This window comes from Hemitrygon akajei, chromosome 3, assembly GCF_048418815.1.
Source record: "Hemitrygon akajei chromosome 3, sHemAka1.3, whole genome shotgun sequence".
NCBI classification, from domain to species: domain Eukaryota; kingdom Metazoa; phylum Chordata; class Chondrichthyes; order Myliobatiformes; family Dasyatidae; genus Hemitrygon; species Hemitrygon akajei.
The window spans coordinates 143,551,026-143,568,882 of record NC_133126.1 but is presented as its reverse complement, the minus strand read 5'-3'; the positions used below and the strand labels follow the sequence as shown (position 1 = coordinate 143,568,882).

The window sequence follows — 17,857 nt, the reverse complement described above, 5'->3', positions numbered from 1 at the left end:
TTCCTCTTTACCTATTAAACTAGTCACATCCTCAGAAACTCAAACAAATCAGTCAAATGTAGTAAAACATTGCCAATTCAATTATTATTTTCAATGTGTTTTTCATATTTTCTCAATTCTTTGCAACATGGGAAGCCATTTGGCTCATCAAATCAATGTTGGTTCTCAAAGCAATCCCACCAGTCTTTCTCCCAAAGTTCCTTGCTTCTCTCCTGATTCTCCTTCCATTAGCTGATGTTTAGAAGGTATATAGTAGCCAGTTAACCTATTAACAAAACTTGTGGATGCAAAAGGAAACTGAACATCAAAGGAAATCTACTGGGGGGGGGGGGGGGAGAGATGAACTTGGGTCACTGAAGCTGTTCTGCATTAGCATAAATGCTGAGCCACTCTATGACCCATATTTTGCAATATCTTTAAATTATTGATTCCAGCATTATCTTCACCACCGATATTATACAGAGGTTAGGAGGAGGGAGAGAGGTCATTTTTTTTTTTAACTTGCACTTCAAAAAACAATTCTAGAATAAAAATATCTGGAAGATATCCATAACCACATTTTCTCGAAGATGCCAGTGGACTGCCTCGTTGAAATACTGTTGAGGACATCTTAAGTCAGTCATGTTTATACTACAGTAAAATACAAATCACAACCAACAAAAACTGGTTTCCTTCACTTAAGGAACATATATGAAATAGTCAAGTATTTTGCAATAATCCAATCTCAATGGCAAGATCTTCTGATATTTGCAGATTTGCCTGAAACCTAACTCACCAGTTTGGAACTGATAAGTCAGAGACATTTTAAAAATAATTCAAGTGAATGGAAAAAATTAGAAATAGAAATAAAAGTAATTTATGAAACTCCATTCAAAGAGCATACCAGATGTATTAGGTATGCATGACATAAAACAATGGGTTCACTAAGTTAAGAGAATAAAATAGCTCCTGCATCTAATTTCTATTAGCTGAGAAAGTCCGGAACATGCTGTCATGTGCAATACAACTGGCATCAGCATGATCTAGCTCATTGCCAAGATGTCCTCAATAATGCATCATCTCCTCAAAATGGAAATATTCATTTTTCAGCTTTCACACACATCAATACTATCCAATCTGGGGCATTACTACCACGTCCTCTCCTCTACATCTGGATATTTATTTAATCTGAAGTGCACTAGTAAATTCAGATACAGTCAACTGCATTCACTGGCAATAAAGCAGTAATGTCCTCTGGATTTAAAAAGAACTTTAATCAATATAAAATGGTCATTAACAATGTGTGCAATTCATGTGCACGTTGATAAAACATGCCTGAAGACAATGTTTCATTGCTCAAAAAATTGTTCATTGCTTAATTGCAGCTTAAATAGTGGTTACAGTCCAAATTACAAAGATAAAATCTGTGGACATACAAACTATCCAATACCGAAGAGCTCCAGGCTAGTTGAAGCTGATATTTTTCTTGATTGTTTGGATTTCTGTACTTCTCAGGTACCCTGTACCAAGCAATGATTATTATACAAATTAAATATTTATCACGATAGATATATTGAAAATCTCAGCCTTCTCCAAATGGAAAACATTATGTGCAAAAGTGCCGTTGTAATATTTCATCTGTAAATTTTCCATTAGAAAAGTATTGTAACAGTCTTCTGTCAGTTTATTTTCATAGTTCCAGTTGTGGAAAATTAAAAGTCCTCCCCAGTACAATTCTTCAGATTATTTTAATATACTCCGAAATGCCAGTGCTGATCCATGAACAGTATAATGTTCTGGTAACTGAAAGAAATGAAAACAGGTAGGAAACTTCAACCACATTTTGCAAGTGACATGATTCACCACAAATGAATGGATGGGATAAAAGTAGAGACACATATACTGCTCTTAAAGCAGGAATATTGTTAAAAACACCAAGTAAAATAATATGAGAATCTGATTTGATGGCGACTCAAATAAGTTTATCTTGGAGCAACAGTATTGAGCACAATCCAAATTCTAAACAATGTAATTTTGTTCATGACAATCAATTCATTCTTGTTAAAAGTATCTTCCATATCACTTTAGATTTGTTGCATATAAGATCAATGATACTTTCAAGTGGATCTATTTTATTGAGTCCATTTTATATCAGATTATTTTCTTACTTGTGCACCGAGTCTGGAGAGGTATCGATTCCGGACTGCAAATGCATTCATTGGCTGAATTTTGGCCAAGTCTTCAACTTGTTGTTGACGAATCCGTTCTCCCTTTGCAGCCCTACAAAACAAATAAAGTATTATTTATACATCAATACATCACTTGAATCAAATAAAACATGGCTAACCACTAGATCACTGTTGACAGCATGAGTCTGACCATCTTTTAAGGAAGGAATCAAATATCATGTTGAAATTCCAATCCATTCCCCTAAAATCACAAGTGTCTTCCAAAATCTCGATAACTCTAGCTTAACTGCAAATATTTCTCATTCATTTATCTTCTAAACGAGCGACGATTGAAAAGTGCTTCAGATGTCCTTACTTCAATGATAGATAATTCCAAGATCTATTCATGTCAAATTGGACAGGATAATGAGAACATGGACTAAAACTTCATTTCTGTGACACTAAAAACAAAAGCTTGGAGCTCCTTCATCTAGCATGAACACTGCAAGGACAAGGAGAAAAATCAAACAGTATGTATTTTTGTTAAGCAAAGAAATTTTTAAATAGAACATTTCCATTTGTTACCAAACTGTTGATTCAGTTTAATTTCTAAAACAAACACATGGGGTACCTTCAATCCCTCCAGCAATTCACTGATAATGAAAAGTAATTACTGAAATGAAATTGATTCTACAGAGAAAATGAAATGCAGTTCAACTTGCATTAAACCAATGAAAACTAACTTGCAATCAAATGATAAATACATTGAGGTGACCAGTACTCTTACGAGATAAGAGCAATACAAAACGCAAGCCAAATACAAAAGTACCACTGTGCACATGAAGTGACCGTAATGAAATAACCAACCATTTGAATTACTTCACTGGCAAATTAATATGTTTTGACACAAACCTAGCTTAAGCAAATTCAAACAACAATTTTTAGCTTGTGATTGTTTCCAGTACGACAAAACTTTCATTGTTATTTTCTTAAGCTTAATATGCAAGTTACAAATAAATTCTAAATTGCTAAACTTACCCATTCAAGGAATATCAACTGAAAGGTGGATAACAAAACCAGGGATCACAGAATTGTAAAAGATGTACCATTTTACAAATAATTTAAAATTTGAAACTATTTTACTAGTTAAAAATGAGCAAATATGTTAAAACATTTGGCAGTTTCTTAAAATAGTTTTACAACATTTTGCTGCTCAGTTTTTTTTAATGTTACAATCAACATTAACAATTTTCTATTAAACTAAGAGCTTTCTTCCCTCCACCCCTTTGTGAAATCTGTAAACTGTATTAAAAATATATTCTTCATGTTGATGTTTTGATGAAGAAAGGTTGTATACTTCTGCCCGAGGGCTGCCAGTCCTAATCCTCATCTGTAAGAAATTGTGGTGAAAGTTACTATTATGAATCAGCTACATGAAATTATGAACACTAATATGACTACTCATGGGCTTCCATTCCAGTTTTACAAGAACTGCTCATCTTTAAGTTACTTTGTCTAATCACTGCTTCAGAGTGTGTAAAATAATATAATTCTTAAAATGCAGACCTCTTAATCCAAGTAACCTTAAAAGTTCAACTGCACATGTCCAAAGGCCAGAGCAATAAAAAAAATCTGAATACTTTTAAAATTGGTATACAGCATCATATTCAAAGTGGTGCATGTAGTGTGATGGATTCTGACTGGGTATACAGCAATTATGCAAGGGCATTTGATGAAAGTGAAGCATCTGATTGTTCAGGTTCAAAGCAGCTCACAAATTACAAAAGCAATTATAGTTTGTAAACATGGTGAAACAAAATAATTTTAAAACTGCCTCTGGACTACATTGTCCAATGAAATGATTCCCTTTCACCAACACGATGATTAGGATATGGAAGTATAAATTAACATTTAAGAAAGAGAATAAAGTAACGGGAATAAAAATTAAGTAACTGTTTTAGCACTGGAAACATTTCAAGTCCAAAAGCAGCAGCAGCAAGGATGTTAAAGTAGATGCAAGCAAGACCAAAAGTCAAGAAGCGAGCTCTTTGATTTTCATTTCTTTTCTAAAACAGAAAGAAAATACTCAATACAAACTACAAAATAAAAAAATTCTGCTGATTGTTTAACTCAATGCTAAATTTAGTAATTACTCCTAAAAGTGGAAAAGTTGTTAATAGATTTATTTTTATCTTTATACCCAGAAACTGGCTAAATCCTGTAAAACTGAGAAAAGAACCTCTGCACACTATTTCTGAAAGGCATCAGTGATGAATCCTCCACTGCACTGAAAACTCCACTACAAACAACTAAGGCCACCAATAAAGCAGAAGCATGAAAATTCAGCTTGAAGCACAATATCTCTATTTGATTTGGAATAAAAAGAAATAAGATTGGTACTGGAACAACAACAACACACACGAAATGCTGGTGGAACACAGCAGGCCAGGCAGCATTCAAAGGGAGAAGTGCTGTCGACGTTTCGGGCCGAGACCCTTCGTCAGGACTAACCGAAAGGAAAGATAGTAAGAGATTTGAAACAATCAAAAATCAAAAAAAGGTTGGTATTGGCACTGAAATACTGAAAATGATCAAACTTTATACAGTAATCTCCAAATACACATTTTCATTCCCAACAATTAGAGCAGATTAATTGTAATAAATTAAGCTCTGCAATATCTATAGTTATTCCACAAATTGTGAATTAGGTCATTTGAAACTAAATTTGCTAAGCTTTAAAAAAAATGTATCAAGCTTCCCATCTTTAAAAGCTAACTGAAAAGTCCATTCAAACATTCAACAACGTTGTCCCACAAACCTTAGTGAACAAACTCTACTCCTCAGTCTAAATACATCACTAAGCAATTGGATGTTGGACTTCCTAACTAACAGACCTCAGTCAGGATGCACAACTGTGCCTCCTCCATCATCCTCAACACAGGTACACACATCTCCTCCACCCGAGGGCTGAATGCTCGGCTGATTGCTGTACACGCTACTCACACATGGCCAAACACCTGAGCCATCTCATTGTCAAGTTCACCGATGACATGACAGTGGTGGGGCTCATCATCAACAACGATGAGACGGTCTACAGAGAGGAGGTACCAGGCAAATAACTTCCTCAGTGTCAACAAGACATACAAAAGATGGTTATTGACTTCTGGAAAACTTGCACCACTCACCCCTCTTCACATCAGTGGAAACTGCAAGCAGTTCCAAACTCCTGGGGAGTGTCGCATCTCACACAAACTCTCATGGTCCTAAAATACATCCTACACGTTCAAGGAAGCTCACCAACACCTCTACTTTCTGAGGAGGCTGAACTATGCACAACTATACTTGCGTCTTTCTCCAGGAGCGCAGTAGAAAGCACCTTAACTTCTGCATCATTGTACACTATGGAAACGACACTGCGGCAGGCAGGAAGGCACTACAACGGGTAGTCAAAACGGCTCAACGTATCACCGGCACCAGCCTACCCACCATCAAGAACATATACACAGCAAGTTGCCATTAAAACGGCCAGTCACATCACGAAGGATCCCACCCACCCACGGCTGTTTGTCCCACTTCCATCAGGGAGAAGGCTATGTAGTATCAATGTCAGAACCACCAAATGCAAAAACAGTTACTGTCCTGAAGCAGTAAGGCCGATGAACACCTCCACCTACTAACCCACCCTTCCACCTCCCCCACCACTTTACCATTTCCTGCAAGTCATCTTATGCACAGACACTCCCATACCTAGTGATATTTTAAATTTTCAATGTACACAAGCTACTTTATAGATTCATGTTTATTGTGTTTTTGTGCTGCTTTGGATCTGGAGTAACAATTATTTCTTTCTCCTTTATACTTGCCTACTGGAAATGACACTGAACAATCATGAATCCTCGAAAGCCAACATCTCTGAATACAAAATAAATTAGCAACTGAAAACCAAAACAAACACAACAATGGCATTTTTTAAACTGAAATATTCTAATAGATAGCTATTATTTTAGAGCAAACCTTCCAGGACAAGGCACAAAGGGTTTCATTCTTTTGTATCAAGAGAGGTCAATGAACAATGTGAGAAATACTCCAAGATATTTAATGCAAGAATAAGCAGAGCTTCAGCAAGTAAAACTAGCTGCCAAATTAGAGAATGACTTGTAAATGTAATCAAATTTGAAAATACCATACAACTATTTCAGTCATTACTTTGTACATGGTTATAATCACCTACAGTTCGATGACGACTGCACACATGCAGTTCTTATTTTTGAACTGCAGTTACAAACTGTTAGCAACTCTACAACCACGTTTCTTTAACCCATTAGACCAATGACAGAGAATACAACTTTCCAACATTTTCAAATAAGTTTTAACAATGACCAGCAAAAAGAATACGTATCTGAACAATGTAATCACACAATAGCTGGAAACAAAAAAAAAAAGCCATTTCATCAATATTTTAACTCTTCAAAAAAGTACCCTGAAAAAACTGCAAGCCATATGAATTCAGCCATTTGGTTCATTGAATCTCCACTATTTGATAATGACATTATTAACCATGTAACCCTGCCTTTGTCATAACCTTTGACACATAACTAATCAAGAACCCATCAATCTCTGCTTTAACTGTACCCAATGACTTGACCTCCAGTGGCAATAAATTCCATAGATCCATTTCCATTGCTTCCTCATTTCTATTTGAAAGGGCTACCTCCTTGAGGCTGAGCTCTTTGGTCCAACTAAAGGCATCAATTCTCTCTACGTCCACTCTATCAACAGGTTTGAATGAGATCCTCCCCATCCTTCTAAACTCCAGAAAGAACAGGCCGAGAGCCATCAAAAGCTTCTTGTACATTTACTCTCTCACCCCCTCGACCGTTCTCATAAACCATGGGTCATTGGACTCTCTACAATGCCTGTAATCCTACCTTAGAAATGAAGCCCAAACTAATTATAATACTCCAAATGTGGACTGACCACCACATTATTACAGACATTCGTTTTACATTCCAGTCCTCTTGAAATGAATTTTAACATTGCATTTGCCTTCCTTACAACACAACCTGCAAGTTATCTTCTTGGGAATCCTGCACTAGAACTCCCAAGACCCTTTGCACCACCAGTTAATGAATTCCCTCTGCATTTAGAAAATAGTCTGCACCTTTATTCCCTCTAGCATAGTACACAATCACAGAGTTCCCTATGCTCTATTCCATCTGCCACTTCTTTGCCCATTCTCCCAACCCATTCAAGCTTTCTGCAAACTCCCTGCTTCCTCAAAACTATCTGCCCCTTCAACTTATCTTTGTCTCACCAGCAAACTTGGACACAAAGCCATCATTTCCAGCATCCAGGTCACCAACATACATTATGAAAAGTATCAAACCTAACATGGACCATTGCAGAACACCATTAGTCGTCAGTTGTCAGTCAGCTAATCCTCTATCCATACTTGTACCTTTCCTGTAATTCTGCAGGCTGCTAGCTTGCTTAGCAGCCACATGTGCAGCACCTTGTCAAAGGCCTTATAACCATATAACAATTACAACACAGAAATAGGCCATCTCAGCCCTTCTAGTCCGTGCCGAACGCTTACTCTCACCTAGTCCCACCTACCTGCACTCAGCCCATAACCCTCCATTCCTTTCCTGTCCATATACCTATCCAGTTGTTTTTTAAATGACAAAATTGAACTTGCCTCTACCACTTCTACTGGAAGCTCGTTCCAAGTTCTCCCTTGTGTTACCCCTAAACTTTTGTCCCTTAACTCTCAACTCGTGTCCTCTTGTTTGAATCTCCCCTACTCTCAATGGAAAAAGCCTATCCACGTCAACTCTATCTATCCCCATCAATTTTAAATACCTCTATCAAGTCCCCCTCAACCTTCTATGCTCCAAAGAATAAAGACCTAACTTGTTTAACCTCTTAAAAAATCATCATCCACTGATTTCTCTTTGTCAATCCTGCTTGCTACTGCTTCAGTTCTGTCAGGCAAGATCTCCCCTTAAGGAAACCATTCTGACTTCAGCCTATTTTATAATGTGCCTCCAAATAATGGAAGGCCTCATTCTTAATAATGGACTAAAATCATAATTACCAATGAAGTCAGGCTAACTGGACTAAAATTTCCTATATTTTTCCTCGCTCTCTTCTTAAAAAGTAAAGCAAAGTTTGCAATTTTTCATTTCTCTGAAACCACTCTGGACTCGAGCGATTCTTGGAAGAGATCACTACGAATACCTCCGCAGTTATTTCAGATAGCCCTTTCAGAAACCTAAGGCATAGTCCATCTAATTTATCTCCCTTCACACTTCTCAGCTTCCCAAGCACCTTCTCCATAGTAATAGTGATTACACTCACTTCTGTCTTGATTCTCTTGAATTTCTGGCATGCTGCACAGTGAAGACCAATGCAAAATACTTATTCATTTTGTACATCACTTCTTTGTTCCCCATTACTAATACTCCAGTGTCATTTTCCAGCTGTCAACCCTGACATTTATTTTACTCTTCATGTATCAGAAAAAAATTTTAGTACTCTCTTTTATATTAGCTGGTTTACATTCATATTTCATCTTTTTGTTCATTTTTAGCTGCCTTCTGTTAACTTTTAAAAGCTTCCCAGTCCTCTAGTTTCCCACTAATATTTGCAATATTGTATGACCTATTTCTGTTGTTGTGCTCTTTTTGACGTCCCTTGTCAGGCACAGTTGTCTTATCCTTCTTTTAGAATGCTGTTTTTTCTTAGGGATGAAATGATCCTACATCTTGTGAATTACTTCCAAAATTCCAGTTATTGCTACTCTACCATCATCCCTGCTACAGTCCCCTTCCAATTAGCATCAGCCAGCTTCTCTCTCATGCTTCTGTAGTTATTTTTACCCGTATGTAATACCGATACATCTGATTTTAGCTTCCCCCTCTCAAATTGCAGGGTGAATTCTATTATATTATGATCACTGCCTCTGAAGTGTTCCTCTACCTCAAACTCCCTAATCATAATTGGCTCACTGCACAACATCAAATCCAAAGTTCTGAGTTTAGAAAATAACATTATATAAAAAAATCACAGAATTTGAAATGTGAAAAGCAGTTGAAGCAGTTCAGAAACAAAGTTGCTCAAAACATAACAAAAAATGGCGCACATACAGTGATTAATTTCATTCCAGGTACCATTGCAGGATCAGACAAAATTAGATAATATTCATAACATATGTCACAAGTTTAATCATTGCTGGCTAATCTTTTGATCTGGATAAATCATACATAATACATTATAAACGCCAAATGCTCGAACAAAATGATGTTTGCCCACAGGACTTACACAAAAAGAGAGCCAACTAAAACAAGCAAAGTGAACACTAGCTTCACAGTAAGAATTACGCAATAGAGAATTTGAAATTTGCAAGTTTTATGATTTAATATTCTTAAAGTGACAAACAAAAGTACAATAAAACAGAGCTCTAGGGGGATTGTTAGCAGTAATGTTCATTTTACTGCAACTAAATTAAGTAGTAAGGCCAAGGATATGTGCAATAAGATTAGGGACCAATTTTGGAACATTTCTAAGGATTTTTTTTTAAGATTTCAATTATTCAAAATATTCCAATACTCCTTCTGTAGTGAATTTAACATTCTAACACTGGATTGAATCCCATCAAGAAAGCCATTAAAATAACCAAAATATATGAAATTGCAAGAGTGGCATCTCCTTTGATAACAGGTTATGTCAGCCATTGTGTTCATTACAGTAAAAATATTCAGATATGTATTACAATCTCCTCCAGTACTATCCGACATTCAACAAACCAAAATAGTGTACACGACTATGATCAATCCACATTTACAGGTACTGTGCAAAAGTCTTGGGCACGTGTAAAAAAATACTAAAATGCAAAGATGCTTTCAAAAATGCAATGAAACATTTCTAAATGTCAAAAAAATTATAAAGAGCAGTAAACAGTAAAAAAAAGTATATCAAATCAATATTTGGGGTGACCATCCTTTGCCTTTAAAACTGTATCAATTGTCTTAAGTACACTGTTGTGCAGTTTTATGAGAAAATCAGCATGTAGGTTGATCCAAGTAACTTGGAGAACTTGAAACAATTCTTCTGCAGATTCTGGCTGTCTCACGTGCTTCTGTCTTTCTAGGTAATAAAAGAGCCTCAATAATGTTGAGATCAGGGCTCTGTTGAGGCCATACCAACTGTCCTTGTTCTTCTTTTCACTGGAGATGGTTCTTTATGACCTTGGCTATGTGTTTAGGTCATTGTTCTGCTGCAGAATGAAGTTGGAACTGATCAAACATCTCCCTGATGGCAGTGCGTAATGGATGAGAATTTGCTTGTACTTCTCAGCATGAAGGATCTCATTAATTCTGACCAGATCATCGACTCCATTTGCAGAAATACAACCCCAAACCAGAAGGGAACCTCCGCTGTGTTTCACTGTTAGCTCCCATCATTCATCCATATAGCTCTCTCCAGCTTTCTTATGGACAAACTCGTCAGTCTGGAGTACTTGCTGCCATTGTTTAGCACCCTAGTCCTTGTGTTTTTGTGTGTAGGTGAGTCTCTTGGCTTTGTTTCCACTTCAAAGGAATGGTAGCAACTCTTTCACAAAGACCACTTCTGACAAGAGTTCTCCAGACTGTAGAGGGGTGTACTTGGGTTCCAGTGGTTACTGTAAGCTCAGAGCTATTGCAGTGCTGGACTTCTTCTGATTTAGAAGGGATGCTAGTTTGATGCTGCTGTCATGAGTTGCACTCAGTTTCCATGAATGACCACCGCACTTCTGCTCCTCAGCCTTGCCTGTTCCTTTGTACTTCTTCAGGAGAGTTTGGACAGCACATCTTGAAACTCCTGCCTTGCCTGTTCCTTTGTACTTCTTCAGGAGAGTTTGGACAGCACATCTTGAAACTCCTGTCTGCCACAAAACTTTTGCTTCGGAGAAACCTTGCAGGATGATAACCATATGTCTTGTTGTGCTCACTCTTGACATAGCGTATGATTTGAACATTGAACCGTCACATCTGTCACACTCTCACCTTCGAGTCTGGTTGCTTCCACACCCATTTCTTTTTCAGTTAATCAGTTTACTTCATTCAACTTATTACATCATCGATCATTAGCACCCTGTTTGTTAATTTTGTTTAGTCATGCACTGGGCTACATACCTACAAAGTAATCAAGGTTTTATTGGTGAAAAGTGGTCTATTACATAACTTTCTTTAATGAATGCTTGGAAATCTAAAATTTGCTCTTTTCTAATGCAGAAGACAAAAAATAAACATGTAAAAAAAAATTTATATAAAAAATTTAACTGCCTAGGACTTTTGTACAGTACTGCACATGGTATAATGGAAAAAAAGAGGAACTCAAGCTTGAAATGATACCCCATCTTAGCAAATTAACTGGCAAGTCTTTAAAATGTTAACCTTACAAAGCTTCTAGTAACCTAGATACTTACTTGATTCAGCACTTTTTCACTGCGCCGAAACAATCAACTGGTGGAATGTCAGGAAAAGAAATACCAATACCTCCCTTTCAGTAAACGGGGGTGTAACCAATCATTTTTCCAAAGGAACATAGTCCAAAGTAGCAATTGCTGCCTCTTATGTTTTCAATTATCTCTTACAATGTTTTTTGTTTATGTTGAGGGATATAGTTACACTAGTGGTACATAATAAGAATTTTATTTTGTTCTGAAACTTTCTCGCCTGTTGCAAGACAAAAGTTCTGTCTGATGGTGAAATTAAACATGAGAGGAAATGTTCTGCTAACCTGGCAGCAGCAGGAAATGGGTTTACAATTCAGCTTAACAACATTACATTCAAATAATAGATCAAATATTCTGACACAAAGTTAATGACTGCAAACTTTAATTCTGCTTCTTTTCAAATTTGTACTATATAAATAATTTGTTTGTCAGTTTAAATATTGTTGCCCAGGTCCCACTGTGTGTGTGGACAGAGACCACTTCACAAGTTGTGAATGGAGCTGCATGGCATGCAATCTATGAACACCTCATTTATGATTAAGTATTACTGATGTAGTAGTTATACTCATTTGGGGTAAGGATATTTGTCAATGAACTCCCACAATAATGTTCAACAACTACATCCTTTACTTTATGCTAGGTCTGACTCCCAGCCTGTAAAATATTTCCTCAATTCACTTTCACTTAAATGGTTTGATGGCACAAAACTGACAATTACAAACAAGAGAAAATCTGCAGATGCTGGAAATCCAAGCAACACACACAAAAAATGCTGGAGGAACGCAGCAGGCCAGACAGCATCTAGAGAAAAGAGTACAGTTGACATTTTGGGCCAAGACTCTTTGGCGGGACTGGAAAAAAATGAGGAGTTAGAGTCAGAAAGATGTGTGAGGGAAGGAAGAACCACAAGGTGATACGTGAAACTGGGAGCAGGGAGGGGTGAAGTAAAGAGCTGAGAAGTTGATTGGTGAAAGAGATACAGGGCTGGAGAAGGGGAAGTCTGATGGGAGAGGACAGAAGGTCAAGGAAGAAAAGGGGGAGGAGCAGCAGAGGGAGATGATAAGCAGATAAGGTGAAAGAGGGAAATGGGAATGGAGAATGGTGAATGGGGCAGGGCATTACCTGAAACTCAAGAAATCGATGTTCAGGTTATCAGGTTGGAAGCTACCCAGACGAAATATAAGGTATTGACTCTCTAACCTGTGTGTGGCCTCATCACGGCAGTAGAGGAGGCCATAGACTGACATGTCGGAATGGGAATGGGAAGAGGATTAAAATGGGCAACCACTGGGAGATCCTGCTTGTACTGGTGGATGGAGCGTAGGTGTTTGACGAAGCAGTCTCCCAATCTGCGTCGGGTCTCACTGATATACAGGAGGCAACAATGGGAGCACTGCAAACAGTAGATGATCCCAACAGACTCTCAGGTGAAGTGTCACCTCACTTCTTCCTGTGAGGGAGGAAGTGTAGGGGCAAGTGTAACACTTGCTCTGCAAGCAAGGGTAAGTGCCAGGAAGAAGATCAGTGGGGAGAAATGAATGGATAAGGGAATTGCATAAGGATTGGTCCCTGCAGAAAGCAGAAAGTGGGGGGGGGGGGCACACAAATAATGTGCTTGCTGGTGGGATCCCACTGGAGATGGCAGAAGTTAAGGAGAATTACATGCTGGATGCAGAGGCTGGTGAGGTGTAAGTGAAAACAGGAGGAATATTGCTGATGGGGTGGTGGGATGATGGGATGAGAGCAGACGTGCACGAATTGAAACAGATGCGGTTGAGGTCAGCGTTGATGGTGGAGTAAGGAAGGCCCTTTCTTGGGAGGAGGAGGACCTCTCCTTTCTTCTGGAATGAAAAGCCTCATCCTGAAAGCAGATACGGTGGAGACAGATGAACTGAGAGAAGGGGATGTCATTTTAACATGTAACAGGGTGGGAAGAGGTCTAGTCGTGTAACTGTGAGAGTCTGTGGATCTATAATAGACACCAGTAGATAAGCTGTCGCCACAGATAGAGACAGAGAGATCAAGAAAGGTGAGGGAAGTATTGGAAATGGACCAGGTAAATTTGACGGCAGGGTGGGAGCTGGAGGCCAAGTTGATAAAATCACGCGTGAGTGCAGGAAGCAGCACCAATGTAGTCATCGATGTACTGAAGGGAAAGTTGAGGAGTGTTACCATTGTAGGCTTGGAACATAGACTGCTTCACGTAGCTGCCAAAAATACCTGGGACCCAGACGAATGCCCACGGCTACACCTTTTGTTGACAATTGCTGCCTTGCTGTCATAGCAGTTGCTCTCAACTTACTCCTAGAATGCAGCCCTTCGTTTTTGTTTGAATCAAGGTCAAGAACCCACTGGTCCTGTGAGAACCTGTACAAGTTATTGATAACTAAATACTGGTTAATTTATCTTTAGAGATTATTCCATCATATTGGTGAGAGCAAGTGGTTGGCTCAGTAAGATTGCATTTTTGGGCTTTCTGTGGACATTTGTAGTTTAAAAAATCTTGCACTGTGTACTCTAGAAGACAGAGTAGAATCATGGATTGATTTTAGAACAGGAATACTTCATATTATGCTCAATATACTGTTAAGCCTATTTCCCAAGTTATTTTACATGCATAGTAATTTCTTCATAGAAAATTGACTAAATTTGCTGAAGACTAGTTTCTGTGTTACTGTAATCTCCAAGAGCATCTAGAGCAATTCTGGCTAATAAGAGTCGCAAAGGTTAAAGCTCAACATTTTATTTGAAACTTCTGTTCACAAAACTGCTACTACACGCATATCTCTTCATATGAGCAAGCATTAACCATCAGGCACAAATAGATAAGAGTAGGACTGGAGTTCTGAAACCATTTATTTGCTCCAGGATCAGTTTTCTAACAGCATACTTGCCACTCCTGCATGCAATCATGTGCTACTGCTTCTTTTTTTGTTGTACCTGCTTTTATGTCTGTTATACTTCACTTTATTTCTTATTGCTTCTTAATTAAATCTATAGCAATAGGGAGAAAAGGCCAGACAATTGCTGCCACTGAAGGCTCACAACACCTCTACGATGCATTTATTTAGGAACTGATCTTAACACTAAAACTACCCAAGCTTATTTACTCTTACTCCTTCCTCTTCTGTCTTAAACACTGGGATGTTACACCTTGTTCAAAAGAACTTACTCTGCTGCCGCGGCAGCTTGGAGTTTTGAACGCTTCCATGCAGTCACATTCAGATCACCCTCTAAAAAAAATTAAAATAAAGATTGTTATGAAAATTTAAGATTCTTTACAGCAAACAATATCTAACAATTTGGAAACTTTAATTGGAAGTTCGTACCTGACAGTAAATCCACAAAATAGAGCACTACAACAGCCATTATTGCCACTGGAAAATCAAAAGGCAAACACTGTAATCACACCTTGATAAATACAACCCAGTTATCTAAAAACTATTTAAAATGAACGAAATAAACACATTTAATTAACAAAATTAAGCTCTTTCACAGCCGTTAAACATAGTGTAAAATGAAGGATCTATTACAAATCTTCAAAACATTTATTTCAGGTTTTGATTGAAGCACAACTGTAAAACTCAAATGTAACTCTAAATTTTGAATGTAGAGTTGAGGACTCCACTTGCAAGAGGATATACTAGACCATTTTTTAAAAAAACACTTCCTTGGGAAAGTACTTTTGAGGAAAGGAATTCTTCCAGACTGACAAAGGAAAAAGGGAAGCAATTGAGGAAAGCAAATCTTAAATCTGGGGGCATAAAATACATGTTTCATTGTTATCTCACAACAAAATTCACCAAAATATATCAAACAATGTACACAGGAAGGAATTGACTGGTTTCCCAATAACACCCCCTCTCTCCCCAACAAATGTTTCAAGACTAAAAGTGCCCAATTATTTTTAGAATAATCAAGTTAAAAAAAAGTATGTTTTTACATCCAAGGCATTCTTTACAAAGAGTGAAATTTAGATGTTTTTCAACAGATCAGTTGAGGCCCAAAATTCACATTCTTCTACTGACATGTTTTAAATCATTTTCAAAAAGTGCTGTGCTCCATACACTAGCTTCCTGATTGTCAGGCACCACGTTATCAATAAGTAAAACTCTAGTGTATTGTCCATGCAAATACTTGGGTATTCACTTAAGTTGACATCCTAATCAATACAACTGATAGGCTACCAAATAAGACAAGTACAGAATATACAATGCTTACCACAGAGACAGGCACAAAAGAATACTTCAAGTAGCAGGTACCCTTTTGAATCCAATATAAAACCTGCAGCAATTGAAATCACTGCAAGACCCAGATTCTGTATAGACTGCATGCTGAAATGGGAGATTCATATTATAAAAAACAATACCACAATAAGTACAAGTTTACTAACATAAAACTAGGGTTATCGAATGACTCAAACACTTAATTTTTGGAAAACAGCTGACTTCCTCAACAGGAAACATGCAAGGTGAATGGTTCCGAAAGAAAAAAGTCAAAAATGAAAAAACTCCAGAACTAAATCAATCACAGAATAATAGCTTATAGAATCATAATACAGCACACACACTGCCCATCCATGCAGATCATGATACCTTGCCATGCTCATTCCATTTTCCCCCATGTTAGGCCTGTGTCCCTCCATACCATTCCCATCCAAATACCAGTCCAAAGATCGCTGTTCTCTCTGCCTCCACAATCTCTTCTGGCAACCTACTGATGTTCACAATCTTATGCTCGGAAAATAATTTGCCCTTCAAATGTCCTTTCAAACGCTAAACTGTGCCCTTTTGATTTAGACCCACTGTCCTGGGAGAAGAATCTTATTGGTGCCCCTCATAACTGAAAATGAACCCAGCCTATCCAATCTCTTCTAACAATGACAGCTCCCATGCTAGACAACATTTGAGCCCATCTCTTCTGCATTCCTATTGCTACCAAATTCTGCCTATTGTGTGGCAACCAGAACTGCACACAGTACTCTGAGTGCAGTCTAAACTATGTTTTGTATAATGCAACATCACATCAGATTCTTACGCTCATTACCTTGACCTGTAATGTTTGTAATTTGTAAGCTTACCAAATGCCTTTTCTCACTGTTATCCAACCTGTTGCTAGTTTCAGGAAGCTATGGGTTGTACTTCAGCACCTCTCTGGATATCGATGCTTCAAAGGTCTCCTCTATTTACCCTTTATGTCCTACCAGAATTTAAATCCCCATTACCTTAACACATGCCCGATTATAATCCTATCAATCACCGCTCTGCTAAACACTTCAGATGGTTTACATCCTATCTCCTGAGACAACTTCCTTTGACCCTATCAATTTTCATGCTGTCTGGAAACTCCAAATGACACTACTTACACCCCCATCCAAGTATTTCACAGACAGTATAGTCCAAAGGTCCCAGGCCAATCTGTGTCCAAAGTCACATTTAATTGGCACATGCACAAGTACACGTATGCACAGGAGCAATGAAGAACTTACGTGCAAGCAGCACCATATGCGCATAGCATATAAGCAGCATTCACAAGAAAAACAAATTAAACAAATGATTTCCAGTCAGATAAACACTCTTTGGCCAGTACCATCTGCTTCTCATCACCAGTCTGCCAACACACCTCTGAGCCTTTGGATTTTAATCTTTTGGGTCAACCTATCATGCAGGACCTTGCCAAAAGCCTCATTAAATTTTGCATAAACTGTCACCACCGCATAGCCTTCATCAATTTTCTTAGGTACCTCCTCAGAAAAGTCTGTTTTGCAAAGCATAATCGCCCAGCACAAAACTAATTTCTCCTGATCAGTTCCTTCCTTTCCATCAGAAACCCAGCAATCTCCTCCCTTACTTCCCTCAGTATCCTGGGATAGATCTTGTCAGACCCTGAAGATCTATCAACTCCAATATTTCTAGTACTTCCTCCTTTCTGATAAAGACATAGTCCTTTAACTCCATGGCCTCCAAATCCTCTTACCTGGTCAATACCTATGAAAACAGGTAATTTAGAATTTTGCTTACACCCATCTCAATACACAGAATACCCCTTGGTCCCTGAGGGGATTTATTCCTTCATCAGCTAATCTCTTGATTCTAATATATCTTGAAAGGTTTAAAGATTTTTCTTAATCCTACTTGCCAATCACACTTCATGTCTCCTTTTTGCTCTCCTGATTTACTTCAGCTTCTTCCTTTATCCCCTATAACCTGCA

The 17,857-nt window shown here is 37.9% G+C and overlaps 1 protein-coding gene across 3 annotated transcripts in view; it reads right to left on the bottom strand.

The window, feature by feature from the left end:
- Positions 1-1,234: 1,234 nt before the first annotated feature.
- The window catches only part of mfsd1 (major facilitator superfamily domain containing 1), a 68,235-nt gene continuing 51,612 nt past the window's right edge, over positions 1,235-17,857 (bottom strand). The window contains exons 13-17 of one of the 3 annotated variants that reach the window (XM_073040980.1): positions 15,868-15,980; positions 14,976-15,023; positions 14,819-14,879; positions 2,148-2,259; positions 1,235-1,782 (exon numbers count right to left, since the gene is read on the bottom strand). In XM_073040980.1, coding sequence (XP_072897081.1) covers positions 1,723-1,782; positions 2,148-2,259; positions 14,819-14,879; positions 14,976-15,023; positions 15,868-15,980 — 394 coding nt within the window. In that variant the 3' untranslated portion in view covers positions 1,235-1,722. Of the gene's footprint in view, positions 1,783-2,147; positions 2,260-2,718; positions 3,538-14,812; positions 14,880-14,975; positions 15,024-15,867; positions 15,981-17,857 lie in introns of those variants that run through there. The other 2 variants (XM_073040981.1, XR_012098353.1) reach the window with 2 other exon arrangements.